Here is a 19,972-nt window from a genome sequence, read left to right on the forward strand (position 1 = left end):
CCAATGAGCTACCTTACTTAAGTAAACCGTAAATGCTCCTTTTTGAATCTAGTGACCATAGGAACAGGGCCCAAGTGGTTGCAGTCAGTGCTTTTATTGGGCAGGTGAATACCTGCTCTTCATTTTGAATGGGACAGTTCCAGCTCTTTCCACCACTTGTGCAATACTTTTGATAGGAGAGTACCAGTACCAGAAAAGCCTGGTCTGGAGGTTTAATGGACTCATGCGTCCACTGTAGGGGCCTGTGATTGGCCTCATTGTCACAGGTTCAAATCCCTGCCTGCTTACTCAGCCTTTTATCCTCCCGAAGTCGATAAAATGAGTACCCTTGAGTTGGGTAACAAACATCTGTTACTCAGTGCCAAGGTGCCCTTCTGGATGAATGTGCTTCACAAATACACGCTATGTTCTCAGTAGCGCACAGGTAATCTGGGGTAGTGAGTACCTGCATCTCTGGATTTCCATTGAAAGCACCGGCCTCAGCTTTACAAACAGTAATGTAAAAAACAAAACAGTAGGTGTTGTTAAAATGGGTAAATAATGAGGGGGGGGTCGCTACTTGAGCTGAGGGTAGTCTTTTAACCCCTTCGCCGCAGGGCTAATTTCCCAGCGGCGCTGGGGGGAGCGGGGGCGTGCACAGTGCCAGGGTGCTTGTGACGAGTTCAGCTCGTCACGCTGCTCAGCTCGTCATGACCACGCCCTTTTTTTTAGAATACTCAGCACAGTAGGGGAATTAGCCCCGCATGTGAGCGCTGCGCGTGTCATGACGAGCTCAGGTCGTCATCAGAACAGCACAACAGTGCCTCATGATGAGCTGAGCACGGGAGGGGTTAAAGAATGCTTTTTGGTTTCTATGTTATGTAACATTCCATAGTCATAAACATTAAACAAAGCGACAAAGAAATGTAGGAATCTCCAGTGGGAGAGTGGTCCGATGGAGTCCTTTATTTTGTAAAACAGCCAGCCGACACGTGTTTCATCGCTATTGGGAATCCTCAGGGCTATATATGGCTGTATCACAACAGAAGGTCGTTCAGCTGGTGAGAATTCCGACCCAGCCGGGCGCGTGACCGTGAATGATGAATAAACAGGGAAAAAGCCTCCACTCCCTGTATGAGGTAACTGTTAATTAACCCGGTATTGTGTCAGACATCCGATGGTAGATGAAGAAATCTTCCGTATTTGCCGAGTTGGGCACAAGTGATTATAGTATCAATCTAAAAGGGCTTCATGCCACATCGCACAACCTGGAGTTGGGTACGACTTCAGTCGTTAAAACAAGACGCCCAAATCTCAGTAAAAAGTGCATCGCTGCTGCGTACTCTTCGTGGGCCGTGTTCCCAACAGGTAAACGGCCCACGAGGAGTACGTGGCAGCACTGCACTTTTTACTGAGAATTGGGCATCTTGTCTGACACAAGACCTGGTTAATTAACAAATACCTCATACAGGGAGTGGAGGCTTCTTCCCTGTTTATTCATCATTCACGGTCACGGGCCCGGCTGGGTCAGAATTATCACCAGCTGAGCGACCTTCTGTTGTGATTCAGCCATATATAGCCCTGAGGATTCGCAATAGCGATGAAACACCTTTTCGGCTGGCTGTTTTACAAAATAAAGGACTCCATCGGACCACTCTCCCACTGGAGATTCCTACATTTCTCTGTCGCTTTGTTTAATGTTTATGACTATGGAATGTTACATAACATGTGATCAACTTTTTTGAGGTCATTGGGTAACCCCACAATTCCTGCAAGTTGGTAGTGTTTGCCACCAATTATTGAGCGGTTCTAAGGGCTCTCCACTCACCCAGTTGCACCACCCATATATGCCATTTAGTATCCAGTGCGTCTACTTTAGGTTGTGCACCCAGTTGTATCTCTGACAAAAAGCCCTTCGGTTTCTGTTTGCTTTTTGGTTTCTAGTAAATGTCTAAACGTTGATTGAGCGATCTTTGACATTAAAATACAGGTCTCGAGAAAATAGCAGAGCGTATAGGGCCATAAGAGGCGTTCAGAAATATAAATGCCTACTGTGTTCACTGTAACATGCTATACTGGGAACATTGCTGTCAATGTGATAGTGACAAAGGCGGTCTTTGCTTTACTGCTGTAGGTGGTACCAAAGACCAGTATCTACAAACTGTTTATTGATTTATATTGTTTTGTCATGGTTCACTTGTAAAGCGCTCAAAGGGTCAATTTTGCGCTATATAAAGCTTTTCAAATTAAATAAATAAATACATTTGTTATATTTTTTTGCCTTGGTTCATTTGTAAAGCATTTATTTTTTTATTTCGATCGGTCAAAAATATTATCATTCACATCTTAAAATACAATACAAAATCAATATACCATTAAAAAGGGCAGCAATATAAAACCATTAAAAGTGATTTATATAATACAATAAGACAATCTTATGCATTTTCCATAAAAAAAGAGCCTCGTCTGAACATGGTTACCACTGAATCTGGTTGGAATTATGTTAACAGTGCTACAACGCAGGAACAAGTTTGCCCATTTTTGACCTTTTCCACCACGCAAATATTAAAAACCTTGAAACAGTGAATACCAGCCAGCTTATGGTATCTGACTCAAAAATACGCATGGCTTCCAATAGACAATTAAAAGATAAAATACGGCATACAAGGGCCAGCCAAGTTTTCCTAAGTTCAGCGTAAAAGGAACAGCAGAAGAGAAAGTGCTCAGTGGTTTCAGGTAAAATATGGCATAAAGGACACAATGGGTTAACAGACAGGTTTCCCCATGAACTCTTCAATACATTCAAACGTAGGGTTCCGTATCTAAACTGAACATACAGAGCTCGAGCCTGGGGCGGTTCAATATCATCCAGAAACCCTTCAAAAGCAAATACTCCTTCAATATTTAAAAACCCAGCAGTCAAAGTGCCATGTGCAAACCGGTCAACTCTTTCTGAGACCCTTAGTTCCCAGAACCTCTTTTTGACTAAAGGAATTGTATATTTAGTCATAGACCCTGGGTCTTCCCACATCCCAATGTTTGTAAACATCCCAATTTTTGTAAACCAAATTTACTAAACCACTTGATGCGGACTGTTAGATTATGCAGAGCAATCAGCTCTACCAAAGCCTCCCCCAGGGTCAACTTTGTTTTGCTTACCCAAACCTCCAGAACATGATTGACCTCAAAATGGCATAATGGTGAATGAGCTTTAGGCCAAGAGCTAATCTAAGTGGCAGGAGTGGTGTATTCACTGGGAGATTCATAATGGCTCTCATGAATTTGTTTTCAGCACAAGTTAGTTCTGTCAGGTTTCCCAACCCTCATGATTAGGCCCCATAGAGATTAAAAACAAAGGTGGTTCTGTTGGGTGGCAGAATGAATTGCTTTGAAGGAAGGTGTAGCGAGGTGGGGAGGGAGCTGGCCCATGAGAACTGGTGGGTCGCTGACATTACATCCCCTCCTTCCCTCCAGAGAGACTGGGAGCCCTGGCAGAGAATCACCGACACCGAAAAGGAGGAAGGAGCCTTTAATTGGGCATGCACCAACGAAGAGGAGAACACGCCCACTGATGACGTCTTGGAGTCCGGAGTGGACAAGAGCAGGGAAGTCCTCTATGCGGTGTGCAACGTCACCCAGGAGGAAGAAGGAGTTCGAGAGGGGGAGAGAGGAGATCGGCGTTCGGAAGTCGTGTGGAGAGACGAGGAGACCCGTGAGCAGAGGAGGGAAAGTGAAGACGGCGAGAGACAGCCAGGAGGCCAACGTCCCCACGATTCGCCATGCCACACTCCGGAGGGAGGAGTGTGGCTTCAGCAGGTACGGAGGCGTTTGTCAGCCTGGGTGGGGAAGAGAGACGGCCCGTGTAAATACTGTAATTAAACTTCCCGCGTTCCTTTACTGTGTTCCCTCCTGCCCGTGTTCCTTCCCTTCCCTACCTACCATCCTCCCTTTGCTTTACCTACACTTCTCCTTCACGCTGCCCCTTCACTATAGCCAGATTTGAGTCACGTATCAGCGGTGTCCCTGTCACTCCAGTATCCCCCTGGGCATTCAGTACCAAACCTCTAAACTAACGGCGGTCCCTCTTGTTGGTTCTCTTTTTGGCTGGCTGACGAGGAGAGGCGGAAAGAAGACTCCCGAAGACCACCTAAGGCCAACAAGGGTTCCCCCAAGCCAGAACTGGCTTCTTCAACCGCGACCACGGACCGATCCGAATTCGCCAGGGAAAGACTGACCTCACGTAGCAGAAAAGTATTACTGAAAATAAAAGAAAGGTCTCCGATATGTTCCTGACCCACAACCCACGCTACAACTGGTGTCAGAAGTGGGATCAGGAGCCTCTGTCCAGATACCCAAGAATGAGCAGGTTATCCAACACCTGATTGAGGGGCAACAAAAACTGGAATGGGCTGTTAACCAGCAGTTGACTACGGTGGACGCTGATAGAACCCTGTTTAAAGACACCATCAGCGCCCAGATAGAAGGGCTACAGAAGGCGGTCCAGTACCCCACTACCCCTACACCCCTGGAGAGAAGAAGCATGGGGCCACATCCGGCCGGGGTGTCCCTCCAAAAATACATACCAGGGGAGGACCCAGACGCTTTCCTCACAAACTTTGAATGAGCCGCAAGGGCCTGTGGGTGGCCCGAGGACAAATGGCCGTATTTTCTAGCACCGCTCCTGACAGGGGAAGCACAGACGGCTTACCAAGTCGCCAACCATGCAGGAGTAACACCGTACGCAGAGATAAAAGGAGTGCTTCTGGACCACTTAGGGCTAGACTCAGAGGCCTATAGACTAAGGTTTCGCAAGGAGAGAGGGGTAACAGGCGAAAACCCCAAGACTTTGTTTCTACGTTTAAAAATGGCAGCTGACAAATGGCTGAAACCAGAGAGCCGCAGCAAAGAGGAAATAATGTCTAGCATTTATCTTGAGCAGTTTATGGAGGCATTGCCTTATGGGACACAGCGATGGCTGAGGCAGCACGCAGGCCTCACAGTGATACAAGCCATAGAAATGGCCTCCAATTATGCGAGGGCTCAACCACGGCCCTTTCCTCGGGATACAGACAAAAATACCAAATCCGTCCCTTCAACGAAACCGGAGAGGAAAAATAGACCAGGTCCAGAGGTCCCTAGGATACGACCCATACGGATGGATGTGGTCCCTGCAAGGGGCCCCCAATGTTTCGAGTGGGGAGAGTGGGGCCACATCGCACGGCTGTGTCTGAGAAAATGAAGTACGGAAGAACCGATGGAAGTTGGGTACATCCCCAAAGCGGTGATGTACACCGCGGAGATGGGACCATCCTTCTATGTATGGGTATTTGTGAATCACAAATGTGTTAAAGCCCTGTTAGATTCAGGGTGCAGACAATCAGTCATAAAAAAGGGTCTAGTTCTTCCCTCCCAAGTGATACCCAAGGTCCTGGTACACATACGCTGTGTGCATGGAGATGTGAAACCATATCCCGTGGCACACCTTGCTTTGCAATCGATAGGCAGGACCCCTTGTACAGTCAGAGTAGGAGTTGTGGACTCCCTTCCGGAGGAACTGATCCTAGGGGTAGATAACCCGGACTTCCTATCTATGTTCCACACAGAAGTCAAGGAAAGGGAAACGAAACCACATAACACCTATGTAACCTCCGAACCTTGGGTCCTAGACCGTAGCTTCAGAGTTCTGAGTTGATGCTCCATGGAAACAGATGGTTACTGTGCAAGTTCCCGGAGGTTTCTTGACCAACTCAGAACTCTGACCTTCAAACTAAAAAAAACCCTCCCCACCTTTTCCCCCGAAAATGTATACATTTGTAAATACGTGTCACTATATTTAATGCACTATTCACTTTGTTCACCAACAGTCACTCATCACATGTTTTAGCATTAATTGAAACTAAAACGGAATGAAGTAATTCCTGTGTACTGTAATTGTGTTTTTTACTATATAAAAGTTTCGAACTTCATTTGTTTTCAGAGAGGTTTAATTTATTGTGCCATGACCTGATATAGCCTTCCTTCAAAGCAATTCATTCTGCCACCCAACAGAACCACCTTTGTTTTTAATCACGCTTACCCAGGTTCTGAGGGACACAGGGTTACCCCTTTTTTGTAAAACAATAGGCCCCATAGAGGGCCGCACCTTATCCCTTAGCCCTATGAATTTCAATAATAGGAGATATTGGCTGAAAATGGGAAGCTCTAGCCCATTGAACTATAGTACAATCAACATGCTGAAGGGTCGCAATACTTTTTTCTATCTGCTGTGTCCATGCCACCCTATCGTTGATACGGATTCCCAGATAGTCAAAAGAACCAACCTGCTCCAGACTATGCGTGCCCAGGGTACGTTTCCTCTTATTAGGCAGGGTACGTTTCCTCTTATTAGGCTTACATGGATTAAAGACTATGGGCCCGATGTAGGTAAAAGTCATTTACCGATTTTAAAATACCGATTTTGAGCCTAAATCAGTATTTTTGTGCTTCCCTACATCTCAATCTGAGTTTTTGCCTGTCTGAATCGGTAATTTACCGATTCGGTAACTCTACTGAATCGGTAGATGGTCCGATTCGGTATATTTACAGATTCGGTAACTCTACCGAATCGGTAAATGGTCTGAATCGGTATATTTACTGATTCGGTATGTTAGCAATTCGTTAATTTACCGATTCGGTGTATTTCCGAATCAGTATTTTACAGAATCGATATCTTTACCCATTCGGTGCAATTACCGATTGGGACGGATTTCTGGCTCCTACATCCCGATGGCTCGATACCGCTCGGTAACGGCCGAAAATCGGTATTTTCGGACGTTACCGATCGGTATTGGGCCACCTACATCGGGCCCTTTGTTCTTTTCTACCTCGGCGTGGATAGCACTGTGCTAATCCTTCAAGACTTTGATAGAAAAGCAAACATTTGAGGTGAGCAGATCTAGAGTGTCGCTGGTGTTGAGAGTACTCCATACAGAAGCTGCTTTCCACCTAAACTTGAGAACTACCCAGAGTTCTCTGCTCCTTTTTTGCATAGTTAAATATTTATAATTGTTGTCAATCACAAATGAATGGGAGTAATGTATTTACTATTGAGAAAGAAATGGCAAACAAAATCCCAGGACGAACTTGTTGTGACTCTGACCTACAAGTATTTTGTTTGTTTTCATTTTGTCACATGGTGCACACAAATTCAGTTAAAAAGAGGGCATTATGGGAAATATTTCTGATGTGAACAAGGGCAACCGCCCGAACCGCGTCGTCTGCCATGCTGCTGTAATCTTCTCGGAATAAATTACCTTTTGCCAGCATTTTGGGATTCGTTGGTCTTTCTGTGTGTGGTCGCTGAGACATTGGTGATTCGGGATTAACCTCCTGTTGCCGATATATATATATTCACAAAAAAAAACATAGGTTTCACAATCGTTATAGTTAGGAATTAGCATTTAAATAACCTTTGAAATTCACTGAAACAAACATAGGTTTCAACCTTGTTATAGCTAGGAATTAGCATTTGAAAAACCTTTGAAATTCACTGAAAAAACCATAGGTTTTACACCAGTTATAGTTAGCTGAACAGTTTACTCATACAAAACCATTGAAATTTCCACGATATAGTTAGTTGGACTCACTATAACTCGCGCGCCCGCAATCCACTGCTGATGATGTCACATATTACATCATTCATGGCATGGTCAGTGACATCACTGATGACATCACTGATGACATCTCAAATGACATCACTGATGACATCACTGATGACATCATCCAGTGAATGTGTGTTCCTGTAAAGTTAAAATGTGTCTAACATATTGAAGAATGAGTGTATGTATGAGTGTCTGGATAAAGGATTTAGTAGGTGTGTGACTGACTGTATGAGTGAGTGATTAAATATGTCTTACTGAATGCATTGGTTGACTAAACTGTCTGAATGTGTGCATCAGTATGTCTGTTGTTGTGTAAGCTGCTGCATGTGTTGATCAGTAGCTATATGAGTGGCTATATGGGTTATTGATTGGTTGTCTAAGTATTTGAGTGTGAGGGTGAGTATGTGTGTTGGGTGGCTGTGAGACTCTGTGCATAGATGTGTGACCAGTTGATTCACTAGGTATATGGGTTTAAGAGTGCATATAGAAACAGCTGTATGGGCGGTTGACTGTGTGCATGGGTGTGTTGCTGAGGGAATGGATATATCAGTGCTACATGTCCATGTAAGTACATATATAAAACACAGTGCATGTGAGAGTTGGTATATATAAATGACTAAACATCAGAGCCTGTGATTGCGTAAGTGACTGTATGGATCAATGTGTACATGTATTAGTGATTGTAAAAGAGAGTAAGTATGTGTTAGTATATGTTTGAATAAGTAAGGTTTAGTGTGTATAAGTTTGTAGTTGAGGAAATGGGAGTGTGATTGATTCTTTGCATAACTGACTAGGTGTTTGAGTAACTTTGTGGATGAGTGTCAGCATGTAAGTGTCTGTATAGGTGTATTAGTGGATATGATAGTGTTGTATTGATGAGTGTCTGTATGTATAAGTGATTGTATGGGTGAATGAGTGGATGTGTGTGTAGACCTAGGAATCAGTGAGTGCGTATGTAGTTACTGGTATTGGTGTGTCAATAATTACAGGAATAGCAGTTTGTATTTAACACTGGGTGTATCAAAGGTTACATTAGAGTGTGAGGAGGTGCATCATATTATCTCATGGTTGATGTCATCAGTGATGTCATCAGTGATGTCACTGACCATGTCATGAATGATGTAACATGTGACATCATCAGCAGTGGATTGCGGGCGCGCGAGTTATAGTGAGTCCAACTAACTATAACGTGGAAATTTCAATGGTTTTGTATGAGTAAACTGTTCAGCTAACTATAACTGGTGTGAAACCTATGGTTTTTTCAGTGAATTTCAAAAGTTTTTAAATGCTAATTCCTAGCTATAACAAGTGTGAAACCTATAGATTTTTCAGTGAATTTCAAAGGTTTTTTAAATGCTAATTCCTAACTATAACGATTGTGAAACCTCTGTTTTTTTCACTAAATTGCAGAGGTTTTTTAAAAGCTAATTCCTTTCTATACCGAGTTTGTAACCTGCGTTTTTTTTTGTTGTTTTGTGTAAGTATTAATTATTAATATTTTTTTTAATAATAATATTTTTCCAATGTTTTTTTTTTTTTAATCATTTTTTTCCTGGGGCCCTCAGGGTGCGCGCACCAGTAAGCTCTCCCGAGAGCACACCGAGAGCACTATTTCTGCGTTCGTTAAAAAAAAAAGTTATGAAAAGTAAATAATAACGCAAAACATTTAGGCCCAGATGTAGGTAAAATAGATTTACCGAATTTTAATTATCGAATTCTACCGATTCGGTAATTAAAAATCGGTAAATCTTAGGGGTGGATATGTAGGAACATCCAGATGTTCCTTTTACCGAATCGGTAAATATCTGTATTTACCGATTCGGTAAATACCGACCGGTAATGCCCCATTCATTAATGAATGGGGCATTACCGGTCGGTATTTACCGAATCGGTAAATACCGATTTTGACAAGGGTGCAGGGGGTGTCACTTTGACACCCTCTAGCACCCCCAAAAAAGATTTGGGGGCCATGTGGCAGGCATACCTGCCCTAAGGGCAGGTCTGCCTGTCATATGGCACAGGTGTGCATGCACACATGTGCATGCACACCGTAATCGGTATTTTACCATGAAGTTGGATTTCATGGTAAAATACCGATTCTGTAAGGCTTGTGGGACTCAGAAGAGTCCCACCTACATCTCATTGTTACCGAATCGGTAACAATACCGATTTGGTATTTTACAGATTCGGTAAATTTACAGATCGGTAAATTTACCAAATCTGTAAAATATGTGGCCCTACATACCATTTTGTGAATCTCGGTCGGTAACGGCCGAAAATACCGATTTTCGGCCGTTGCCGACCGACCTACATCCAGCCCTTAGTACCATACTTATAAAAGCAATATTTATAATTTACGAAATGAAAATGTATTTTCATTTTCGTAAAGCTATCAAAACGTCACTCTTGCGCGCCGCGTAAGAGCCCCCGGAAGTGCCTACGTTCGCGCCGCGTAAGCGACCCCGGAAGCGCCTACGTTCGTACCGCGTAAGTGCCCCCGGAAGTGCTCTGATGCGCGCAGCGTAAGCGTGTCAAGTCATGTGACCTTAAAATAACTCTTTTCATTGGTTGCTAACAGTTTTTTTTACAACTAATGAAAACCCCACTCTTTTCCTTCACTTCTTCTTTCACTTTGGTGAGAGCAAGACCTCTTTTTGTCTGTGCTAAGAATTTATGGAGAGAATGGCTGCCAGACCATCCAGCAGCAGTGACGACTTAAATGAATTCATCGATGAAGAGCCTCCTCAGCCGAAGGTGAAAGAACATTTCATTAGGAAATTTTTTTCTATACCCGACGGGCATAAAAAAAAGTAAATGCACCAAAAGTTGAATGCAAAATCTGCCAAACAGTACTTTCCTGTGGAGACCCCCGAAAGAAGTACAGTTTTGGTAATTCAACTATGATTCGCCACGTAGAAAGGAGGCAACCCCAGAACTATGCCCGGGAGAGTGTTAGGGCTCTAGCACAAGAGGCTCCCAGGGATGGGGCCTCTACATCAACCGGAGGACCAACAACATCGGTGAGGGGGCGATCGCAAGAGCTGGTTCCGAATATTCAGCCTGCTTTTAACAAAGGCGTCCTTAAATGCAGAGACTGTGATCAGCTACTTTGCTATGGGGAACAAAGTGTTCTGCTCATGGTTCGAGCATTGGAGAACCATCGCTGCCGTTCCCAGCCCTACATTTTTTTTTGTTTGTTTTTGCTCCTGTTGAGCAGTTTCCCATTCCCTGTTTTTGTTCCTGTTCTGAAAAAGGAAAAAAGAAGAAAAAAAAAGATCTGTTCAGAATTAACTCCAATTCTCATCAAAGAGCTGTGGGGCATATTACCAAGAAATAGTGATAATTCTCGCTATTGCTTGGTTAGAGACAAAATTTTACCGCTGAGCTGCGGCGATTTTTATCGCAGATAAACCTTGGTATTACCAAGGTTTATCGCAAAAGCGATAAAAATCGGCCGCAATGCATGAATATCGCTGAAAAGTCAGCGATATTCATGCATTACCGAGCTAATGCTCTTAGCCAATTTATCCACCTCCCATTGGATGACATGGCTAAGAACTGCTCAGGGCAGATCTTAGCTTTTGGAGATATTCGCACTTAGCCAGTATCACAGCAGGCGTAAGACTGACGCAGGCCCTTTCACATGGGACTGGCCCCATGTGAAAGGATGCATTGCTGGAGTTGCATCATTTTTGTGACACACTCCAGCAATGCATCACTTTTGCGCTTACAGATACGTCTGAAATACTGACGTATCGGTAAGTACTTGCGACATAATGCGTCATATATTTAATATGACGCATGAGTAGAAGACTGAAGGCCTCATTTATGAGGCCATGCGTCACTTTTACGTCACCAGTACGTCACTTTTTGTGACGCACCAGTGCTGTAAAAAATGCACCTTAATGAGTCATATTTACAAAGTGACGCATCTAGGTAGATGCGTCACTTTGTAAACCCCTGCACCACATTATACCTACGTCAGGTGTAATGTATACAAAAAGGGTGTATTGACGCAAGAAAGGGTCGAAGAGGTGACGCAGTGAAATCTAAGAGATATCACTGCGTCACTTTTATGATGCTGTTGCGTCCAAATCTTGCGCCTGTTTAACAGCAGCTGTAAGACTGATGCAGGCCCTTTCACATGGGACTGGCCCCATGTGAAAGGATGCATTGCTGGAGTTGCATCATTTTTATGACACACTCCAGCAATGCATCACTTTCCTCTAAACACGCAACATTACTTTTTTTACTCTATTTTTTTACACTGTTTTTCCCTGTGGTACACTTATGGTGCGCGTACCGGAGAGCGTACCGGGGAGCGCCGCCAGCGCTTACCCTGCGAAATTTTAAAAAAAAGAATAATAATTTTTAAGCCATTCAAGGTCCTTCCCGGCCCCCCTCAGAATACCTAGGGGGCCAGGGGGTGTCTACTCTGCCCCCTTTTAATTATATCCCCCTTTCTTTTTTCACCTCTTGTGTCTCGATTCTACAGAGACACAAGATGGCGGACTCTCCGGACTGTTTAGAATGTTGACAGACACCCGACAGCCAACCAGCTTTCGCTCGGGCACTCCCGTAGCGCGCCGGGTGCGCTCCCCGGTACGCGCACCGATGAGCGCCCGCAGCACGCCTATAGATATATATGTGTTTTTGAACTTAATTTTCATAAACACTAGAGCAATTTTCACCAAACATATCAAAGGCACACCAGCGTACCAGTCCCTACAACTTTGCCAAGTTTGGCGTAATTCCGTTCAGCGGTTCGGGCAGTAGACTTGTCAGACCGTCCTACGAAAATTAACATGGAGAAAACACGTTTTGGGACCCCCCATTTTTCTCTGCCCCCACTTCACGAATCCCCCCGAAACTTTCAGGGAAGGAGCGGAGCGCAGCGAGACCATTTTAAGGAAAATTGCAGGCAGATCCCTCAATCGGCGCTAAAGTTATTCCCAATAGAATGTTCGGAATTTCCTATGGTAGCCAATCCTAACTATAACTACCTACTAGCGACCGCCAGTAGGTAATATATATATATATATATATATATATATATTTATATATATATATATATATTACCTCCAGAGCGGTTCCTTCGCGGGAGCTTGTGCAGCGCTCTCGCATGTGCGGTATCCTGCGGCAGAACCAAGCCGCTATTTATCAAACAACTTCTTCCCAGATGGGAAAAACAACGGGTCGCACAGCCAACTTGGATTTAAACAGCAATCCTTTTTTATTTCTTTCGTTTCAAAGGGCAACAGGCGCAGAGATCTACGCGTTTCGGTGTCACTCCACCTTGCTCACGATATATATATATGCCCGTACACCCAGTCCAGTACCACAAGCTCCCAAGCAGCTTGGAGCTCAAACACGGTAAGGAAACAGGAGCCGACCCAGATTGCAGTGAGCAATTTTGAAGTTTATTTCATGAAGCTCGCCCGCCAGCATAACGTTTCGCCTGCCCAGAGGCCTTGGTCACATGACGCCAGCTTGGGAGGGAGTTCTATTTAAAGTGCAAGTGATCTTAAAGCAGGGATTGTCATTGGTCAATTAAAATCGAGACATCAATGCCACAAAAAGAGGACTATAAAATACATGAATGTAAAAAACATCCCCGTGTTTACAGCAAAAACAATGATTTACACAGACATGTCAACACAGGAATTACTACTAAAAATGGAAAATCTGTTTGTTTAACATACAGTCAGATTCCTCAAAATCAATTGTGTATACATGATATTGCATTACACCCAATATAGAAATTTCTCAATTTATCATGCTTAAATGCGGCTTCAATATTGTGCAAATATGCAGCGTTAAAAAAGTGTTAGTGCAAATCGTTTTTTTGTACTCCCATGTGCTATGCTGACAACTAACATTTGGTATATATCTATAGTACGAGTGTTCAGTGGCTTGACCTTACAGATGGAATAATGCCCCAATAGGCTCGTCTCTTCTGTAAAAACCCTTTACAAGTAACCTGCCGGTGAAGCAAACGTGTCAAGCATGTACCATTTCTTTCCCCATTTTTTGTTTTTTTTAAAAAAACACAGAATTAAATAAAGGACTGCAGCAGTACAAATGGCAAAAAAGTAAACCCGATTATGGTCACTAGGCCAAAAACCCAACTGACAAAATGGATGTGCCACCTGTTATATATATATAAATTCACTGAAAAAACCATAGGTTTCAGGGACGTCATAGTTAGTTGGGCATTTCACTCGTACAAAACCAGAGAATATTGGCTGTTATATGAATTTGTACTTGTTTGTACTTGTAAAGCGCACTTATACCCCAACCAGGGTTTCCTGTCGCTGTACGCATACCGCTGTGGAACCCTTCCTGGCTTTTCCCCGTGAAATGTCCACTCCTGGACAACCCCAAGGTGAAGCCAGGCATCCCAGCGCTGTTGGGGCCATTGTGGAGAATAAGCAAGCTATTGCCCAGAGTTGCAGAGTGGGACCCATGATTAGAATAGGCACCGAGGTGAGAATTATCAGGTCGGAGGAAATTGAGCCCAAGACCCACCGAAGCGGGAATTGAACCCTGGTCCCCGGCCAGACCTCTGCATTAGGGTCTGCCGCTCTAACCATTGAGCCACACTTCTCCACCAGTTAGTTGACTAACTATAACTTGCGCCCCCGCAATGCACTACTGGTGATGTCACATATTGCATCACTCATGACATGGTCAGTGACATCACTGATGACACCTCAAATGATATCATTGATGACATCACTCATGACACCTCAAATTATACGACTGATTCACTGATGACATCATCCAGCAACTGTTTTTGTGAAAATTTTAAGTATGTGTTTTATATATATATATTCACTGAAAAAACCACAGGTTTCACACCAGTTATAGTTAGGAATTAGCATTTAAAAAAACCTATTAAATTCACTGGAAAAACCATAGGTTTAACACCAGTTATAGTTAGCTGGAAATTTTACTGAAATAAAACCATTGAAATTCCACGTTATAGTTAGTTGGAATCACTATAACTTGCATGCCTGCAATGCACTGCTGATGACGTCACATATTACATCACTCATGACACCAGTCCCTACAATTTGGCAAGTTTCGCGGAAATCCATTCAGCCGTTCGGGCTACAAGTGAGGTCGACCGCCCTATGTAAATTAACATGGGGAAAACACGTTTTGGGACCCCCCTTTTTTCTTGGCCCCCACTTGACGAATCCCCCCCAAACTTTCAGTGAAAAAAACAAAGGTTTCACACAGGTTATAGTTAGCTGGACATTTCACTCATTCAAAACGATTGAAAACACCCCATTATAGTGAGTTCAGCTAACTATAACTTGCGCACCCGCATATTACATTACTCATGACATGGTCAGTGACATCACTCATGGCATCACTGATAACATCTAAAATGACATTTTTAAATTACATTACATATTTTTAATATAAATTTAAAAAAAAGTTTAAAAATTGAAATTGTAATATTTGCTTTTTTTATTTTATATATTTTTTAATTTATATATATTTTGTATTGCAGGCAATGATATCCTATGCAGCACTGAGGTCTCTCCTGATAACAGGTGAATAAATCGGAATTCCTAGTTCAGCTGATTTTATAGGAGTATTTTAAAGTTTCAAAACTCCACACTTAAAAGAATTTCCAAGTGAAACCAGTCAATGTTAGCCTATCGAAGAAAATTCAAGTTGCTGTAAGTACAGTTAGAATTACTTTACAGGATCAGTAGTGGGCTGAAAGATGCAGCACTGAGGTCTTTCCTGATAACAGGTGAGTAAATTGGAATTCGTAGTTCGGCTGATTTTAGAGGAATTTTTAAAAGTTCCAAAACTCCACACTTAAAAGAATTTCTAAGTGAAACCAGTCAATGTTACCCTATGGAAGGAAATTCAAGTTACTGTAAGTATGGTCAGAATTACCTTTCAGGATCAGTAGTGGGCTGAAGATGCAGCACTGAGGTCTCTTCTGATAACAGCTAAGTAAATCCTAATTTGTTGTTCGGCTGATTTTAGGTGAATATTTTAAAGTTCCAAAACTCCACACTTTGAAGAATTTCCAAGTGAAACTAGTCAATGTTACCCTATGGAAGGAAATTCACTTAGCAGGTAAGCAGTGTTATCGTTACTTTTTCTTACTCAGTGGTAGATCCTGGATCCAGCACTGGTGCACTGGTGCATCTCCTGTAAACAGTTGAAAGACTACATTTAAGTCATACAGGCGATTTTTTAGGAATATTTGTAGTTTGTGAAAATAGACACTTAGAAACTTTTCTAGTGAAAACCAGACAATGGATTCCTATGGAAGGAAATACAAGTTATTGGTAAGTATGGTTAGAATTACTTTTCAGGGTCAGTGCTGGGCTAAAAGATGCAGCATTGGGTTGTCTCCTGATAACTGGTGAGGAAATCGGAATTTGTTATTCAGATGATTTTAGGTGAATATTTAAAATTTGCAAAACGCCACACTTTGAAGAATTTCCAAGTGAAACCAGTCAATGTTAGCCTATGGAAGGAAATTCAAGTTACTGGTAAGTATGGTTAGAATTACTTTTCGGGATCAGTAAAGATGCTTCACTGAGGTCTCTCCTGATAACAGGTGAGTAAATCGGAATTCATAGTACATCCAGTAAGCACCACAGAGCTGGGTAGCAGAAATATGTAAAAAGGGGCACGGGTTGCACCACCTCTCTGCAACGCAGCGCAGTGGCGCTTCCTGGAAGCACCTGGTGGGCTACTTGGCCCCCATGGTCCCTCAGGTTTGAAGTGGAATTATTTTCCGAACTTAAAGAGTGGCACAGGGCGTGTTTGCACACATCACGCCAGGCCCCTCCCCTCCCTTCACCACTGTGTAAATGCACCCTATCACCGTTCTAAATTGAGAAATTAAGTCCCCTTGAATCCTAAGGGTCCCTAGGGTTAAACTAGCCCACTAGGTACCTCCAGTAAGCGCCACAGAGCTGCATTGCAGCGAGGTGTAAAACGGGGAGTGGCCTCTGAGCACCTGTCTGCAACTCAGCTCCCTGACGCATACTGGAGATACCTGTTGGCCTATTTGGACCTCAGGGACCCTCAATATTGAAAGAGAATTAATTCCCCAACTTAAAATGCGACACAGGGCGCATTTCCACAGTGGTGAAAGGAGGCGTGACCTATGGTGATATGTCTGCAAGCACACCCTGAGGCGCGTTTTAAGATTAGAGAATTAATTCCTCACCAATCCTGTAGGTCCCTGGGGGCCCAATAGCCCACTAGGTCCGTCCAGTATGCGCCAGGAGGCTGCGTTGCAGAGAGGTGTTCAGAGGCCACGCCCCTTTTTACAACACTCTGCAACACAGCTTACTAGAGGTACCTGGTGGGCTAGTTGGCCCCCAGGGACCCTCAGTATTGACAAGGAATTAATTCCCCAACTTAAACCGCACCACAGGGCGTGTTTGCACACATGTGAACTCAGGCCCCGCCCCCTCCCTTCACCACTGTGCAAACGCGCCCGTGGCCCGTTTTAAGTTGGCGAATTAAGTCCCTTTGAATCCTGGTTGTCCCTGGGGTCCAATTAGCCCACCAGGTACCTCCAGTAAGCGCTACAAGGCTGCATTGCAGAGAGGTGAACAAAGGGGTGTGGCCTCAGAACACCTCTATGCAATGCAGGCCCCCGGGGCATACTGGAGGTTTCTGGTGGGCTAGTTGGCCCCCAGGGACCCGCAGTATTCAAGGGGAATTCTTTCCCCCTCTGCAAACGCACCAGGGAGCGTGTTTGCAGAATTTAGAAAGCAAGGGGCGTGGTGCCCAGGCACAATGCCGTTTTTTTAAAAGTTTTTTTTTAAGAAGGGGGCTGTGTACCCCCCTACTTTTTCAATTGTTTGGTCCCTGCGAACCCCATCCCCCAGGGCCTCCCCCAATTTTTAATTTAAAAATAAATAAATCAGGAAGGGGGCCGCGTGGCCCCCTCCCAAGGCCATAGTCTGCCCCGGCGACCCCATCCCCTGGGGCATGTTTTAAAAAAAAAATATTCTCTTTATTAGAAGGGGGGCTGCCTTGCCCTCCTCATGTGGCCACTCTTGGCCCCGGGGACCCCATCGCCCAGGGCCGGCCCACTCCGTTGGCGACCATGGGGGGCCCAATTCCCCCAAGGTCCCTGCCGGCTCCCCGCATCCTGCGGGAGCCTGCATTGCTTTACAGTATGGGGAGCAGCTAACATGCTGCTCCCATTGTAGCAAAGCAATTGTCTTTGGATTTTGGAAGAGAGAGCAGGTTTCCTGCTCTCTCTACCAAAAACTAAAGCAGTTTGCTATGGTAGGCCGGGGCCTAATCACCACACTTACTATCGCGGGCATTCCTCCCTTCTCAGCACTTCAACACTTCTTTATCACCTTCACTGATGGGCACCTGTGGCATGTACTATGGACTTTGCGGCAGAATTGTGCACGACTGCACTTTGATTAACATTTACAAACCTTTGAACCATTGGCTTACATGATTGAGGCGAGCTAGACACACACCTTTCCTCTTAGTGGGAGATATTGTGTATTTTACATAGTAACTTTACCCCAGTTCATTGCAGATCACTGTTATCATTGGCCAGTCACGGCTCTTACATTTAATTGGTGGCCAGTGTTTTAGTGAGATATTCTGATATAACTCCTTGCTGTGCATTTTGACAGCAGAACAGAATCTTCCTTCAATTCAGGATTGCATTTTTGAACGATGTTGTAAAGTTTGATCACTTTTTGCAATTACAGACTTAAGCCGATTACCAGCGTGTACACTTTAATCATAATCAATGCAAACACAATTTTGATCCATTTAACATAGTCCTGACCCCTTTACTATGTGAAATATTAATTTTATTGTGTATAGTATTTTGCTAACCTATTTGTACCATTACACATTGGCAGACAGTGTGCGCATTGGGTCACTCATACCCAGAGGGCTGATACAAGGATGTAGGATGGAATCATGAGGTGTACGTCTTGCATGAATAAGGAAAAGTCCAGTAATTTCTTTTTCCTTTATGTTGATTTTCATGGTATTACTTTTACTATTAGAAGTGTGACTAACATGTTGGAATTACCGCTATTATTGTTTCACTTACGATGCATTACCCTTCCAACATGTCAGCCTTGTTGTTGCCGGTCAACAGACATTCTCTGTCCTTTTTTTTTATGTCAATCACTTGCCCAAAACTTTATCAGTAAGCTTGTTGAATGCACTCACTTACATGAAAAAGGCTTCTTTGGAAGCCGAAACATGTTGTGTAGGTGAAATAAACACCCTTCAATTTTGGATTTAGTGGCACATTCTTGTTGGCTGAGAGCGTATGAATTTGGAACTTTTTAGTTGGACGTGATTTAACTACTGGCGTGCTCGGCCGGTGTATACGCCTCCTCCCACGGGGCCACCAGCAGTCAGAACGGAGCAATCTTTGGTAAATATATATCTATATATACATATCTTGGGTTCGGACGTCACAGGCTTGGACTGTTTCAGTTCTATGTTGTACCACAGTTGTTTGGATGGTCCTTTACCCGCCTCGGAGCCCAGTAAGAAAGCCGGCCGTGGCGAGGTTAACCCAACCTCGTTGTGGGCCTCGTTGTGGGCTGCAGGCATTGTCTACGCAGCCCCTGCTTCATGAACACCTGAAATCGGAGGCTGAGGCGTATTAGGGGAGCAGAGGAGGTTTTGTTGCGGACTATGAAGCTGAAAAACAGAGCATCACATTTTGTTCTGTTTTGTGGACTCATTTTGCTTTACTCCCGCAATCACGCACATGGTTTTATTTTTATTTTTCACTCCATCCCCCAGTACCAACCCCCATGGTCCGCTTACAAGGGACTCTGGGACCTGTAGTTTCTCCAGAGGCACGGGATACTACACAGGTGTGCTGTTACAAGCTCTTCTGGGGGAGGTGCAGACTCATCACATCGAGTTTAAAGAGAGACGGGACTTTGAGCACAGTGATACTTCACCTATGGAGGCTTTGGGCGCTGACGAAGGCATGACAACAGCCAGAAATGCATCCGCCACACTCTTCAATAAAGCCTCCGAATGTCTCCCCTTGGGTCTCTGTACTCTTTTGTTCGGAAGGAGTTTATGCTGCATATATATATATATATATATATATATTACCTACTGGCGGTCGCCAGTAGGTAGTTATAGTTAGGACTGTTTACCATAGAAAATCCGCAACATTCTATTGGGAATAACTTTGGCACTGGTTAAGGAATTTTCCTGAAATTTGCCTCGCTGCACTCCACTCCTTCCCTGAAAGTTTGGGGGAGATTCGTCCAGCGGGGGCCGGGATAAAAGGGGGGGTCCCAAAACGTGTTTTCCCCATGTTAATTTCCATGGGGCGGTTG

General features: G+C 44.0%; 1 protein-coding gene across 1 annotated transcript in view; it reads left to right on the plus strand.

The window, feature by feature from the left end:
- The first annotated feature begins 3,357 nt into the window (after positions 1-3,357).
- LOC147716853 (olfactory receptor 6N1-like) overlaps positions 3,358-19,972 on the plus strand; it is a 95,817-nt gene continuing 79,202 nt past the window's right edge. The window contains exon 1 of the mRNA XM_086919808.1: positions 3,358-3,795. Within this exon, the coding sequence (XP_086775934.1) occupies positions 3,358-3,795 (438 nt within the window). The remainder of the gene's footprint in view (positions 3,796-19,972) is intronic.

This window comes from Lissotriton vulgaris, chromosome 5 (genome assembly GCF_964263255.1).
Source record: "Lissotriton vulgaris chromosome 5, aLisVul1.2, whole genome shotgun sequence".
NCBI classification, from domain to species: domain Eukaryota; kingdom Metazoa; phylum Chordata; class Amphibia; order Caudata; family Salamandridae; genus Lissotriton; species Lissotriton vulgaris.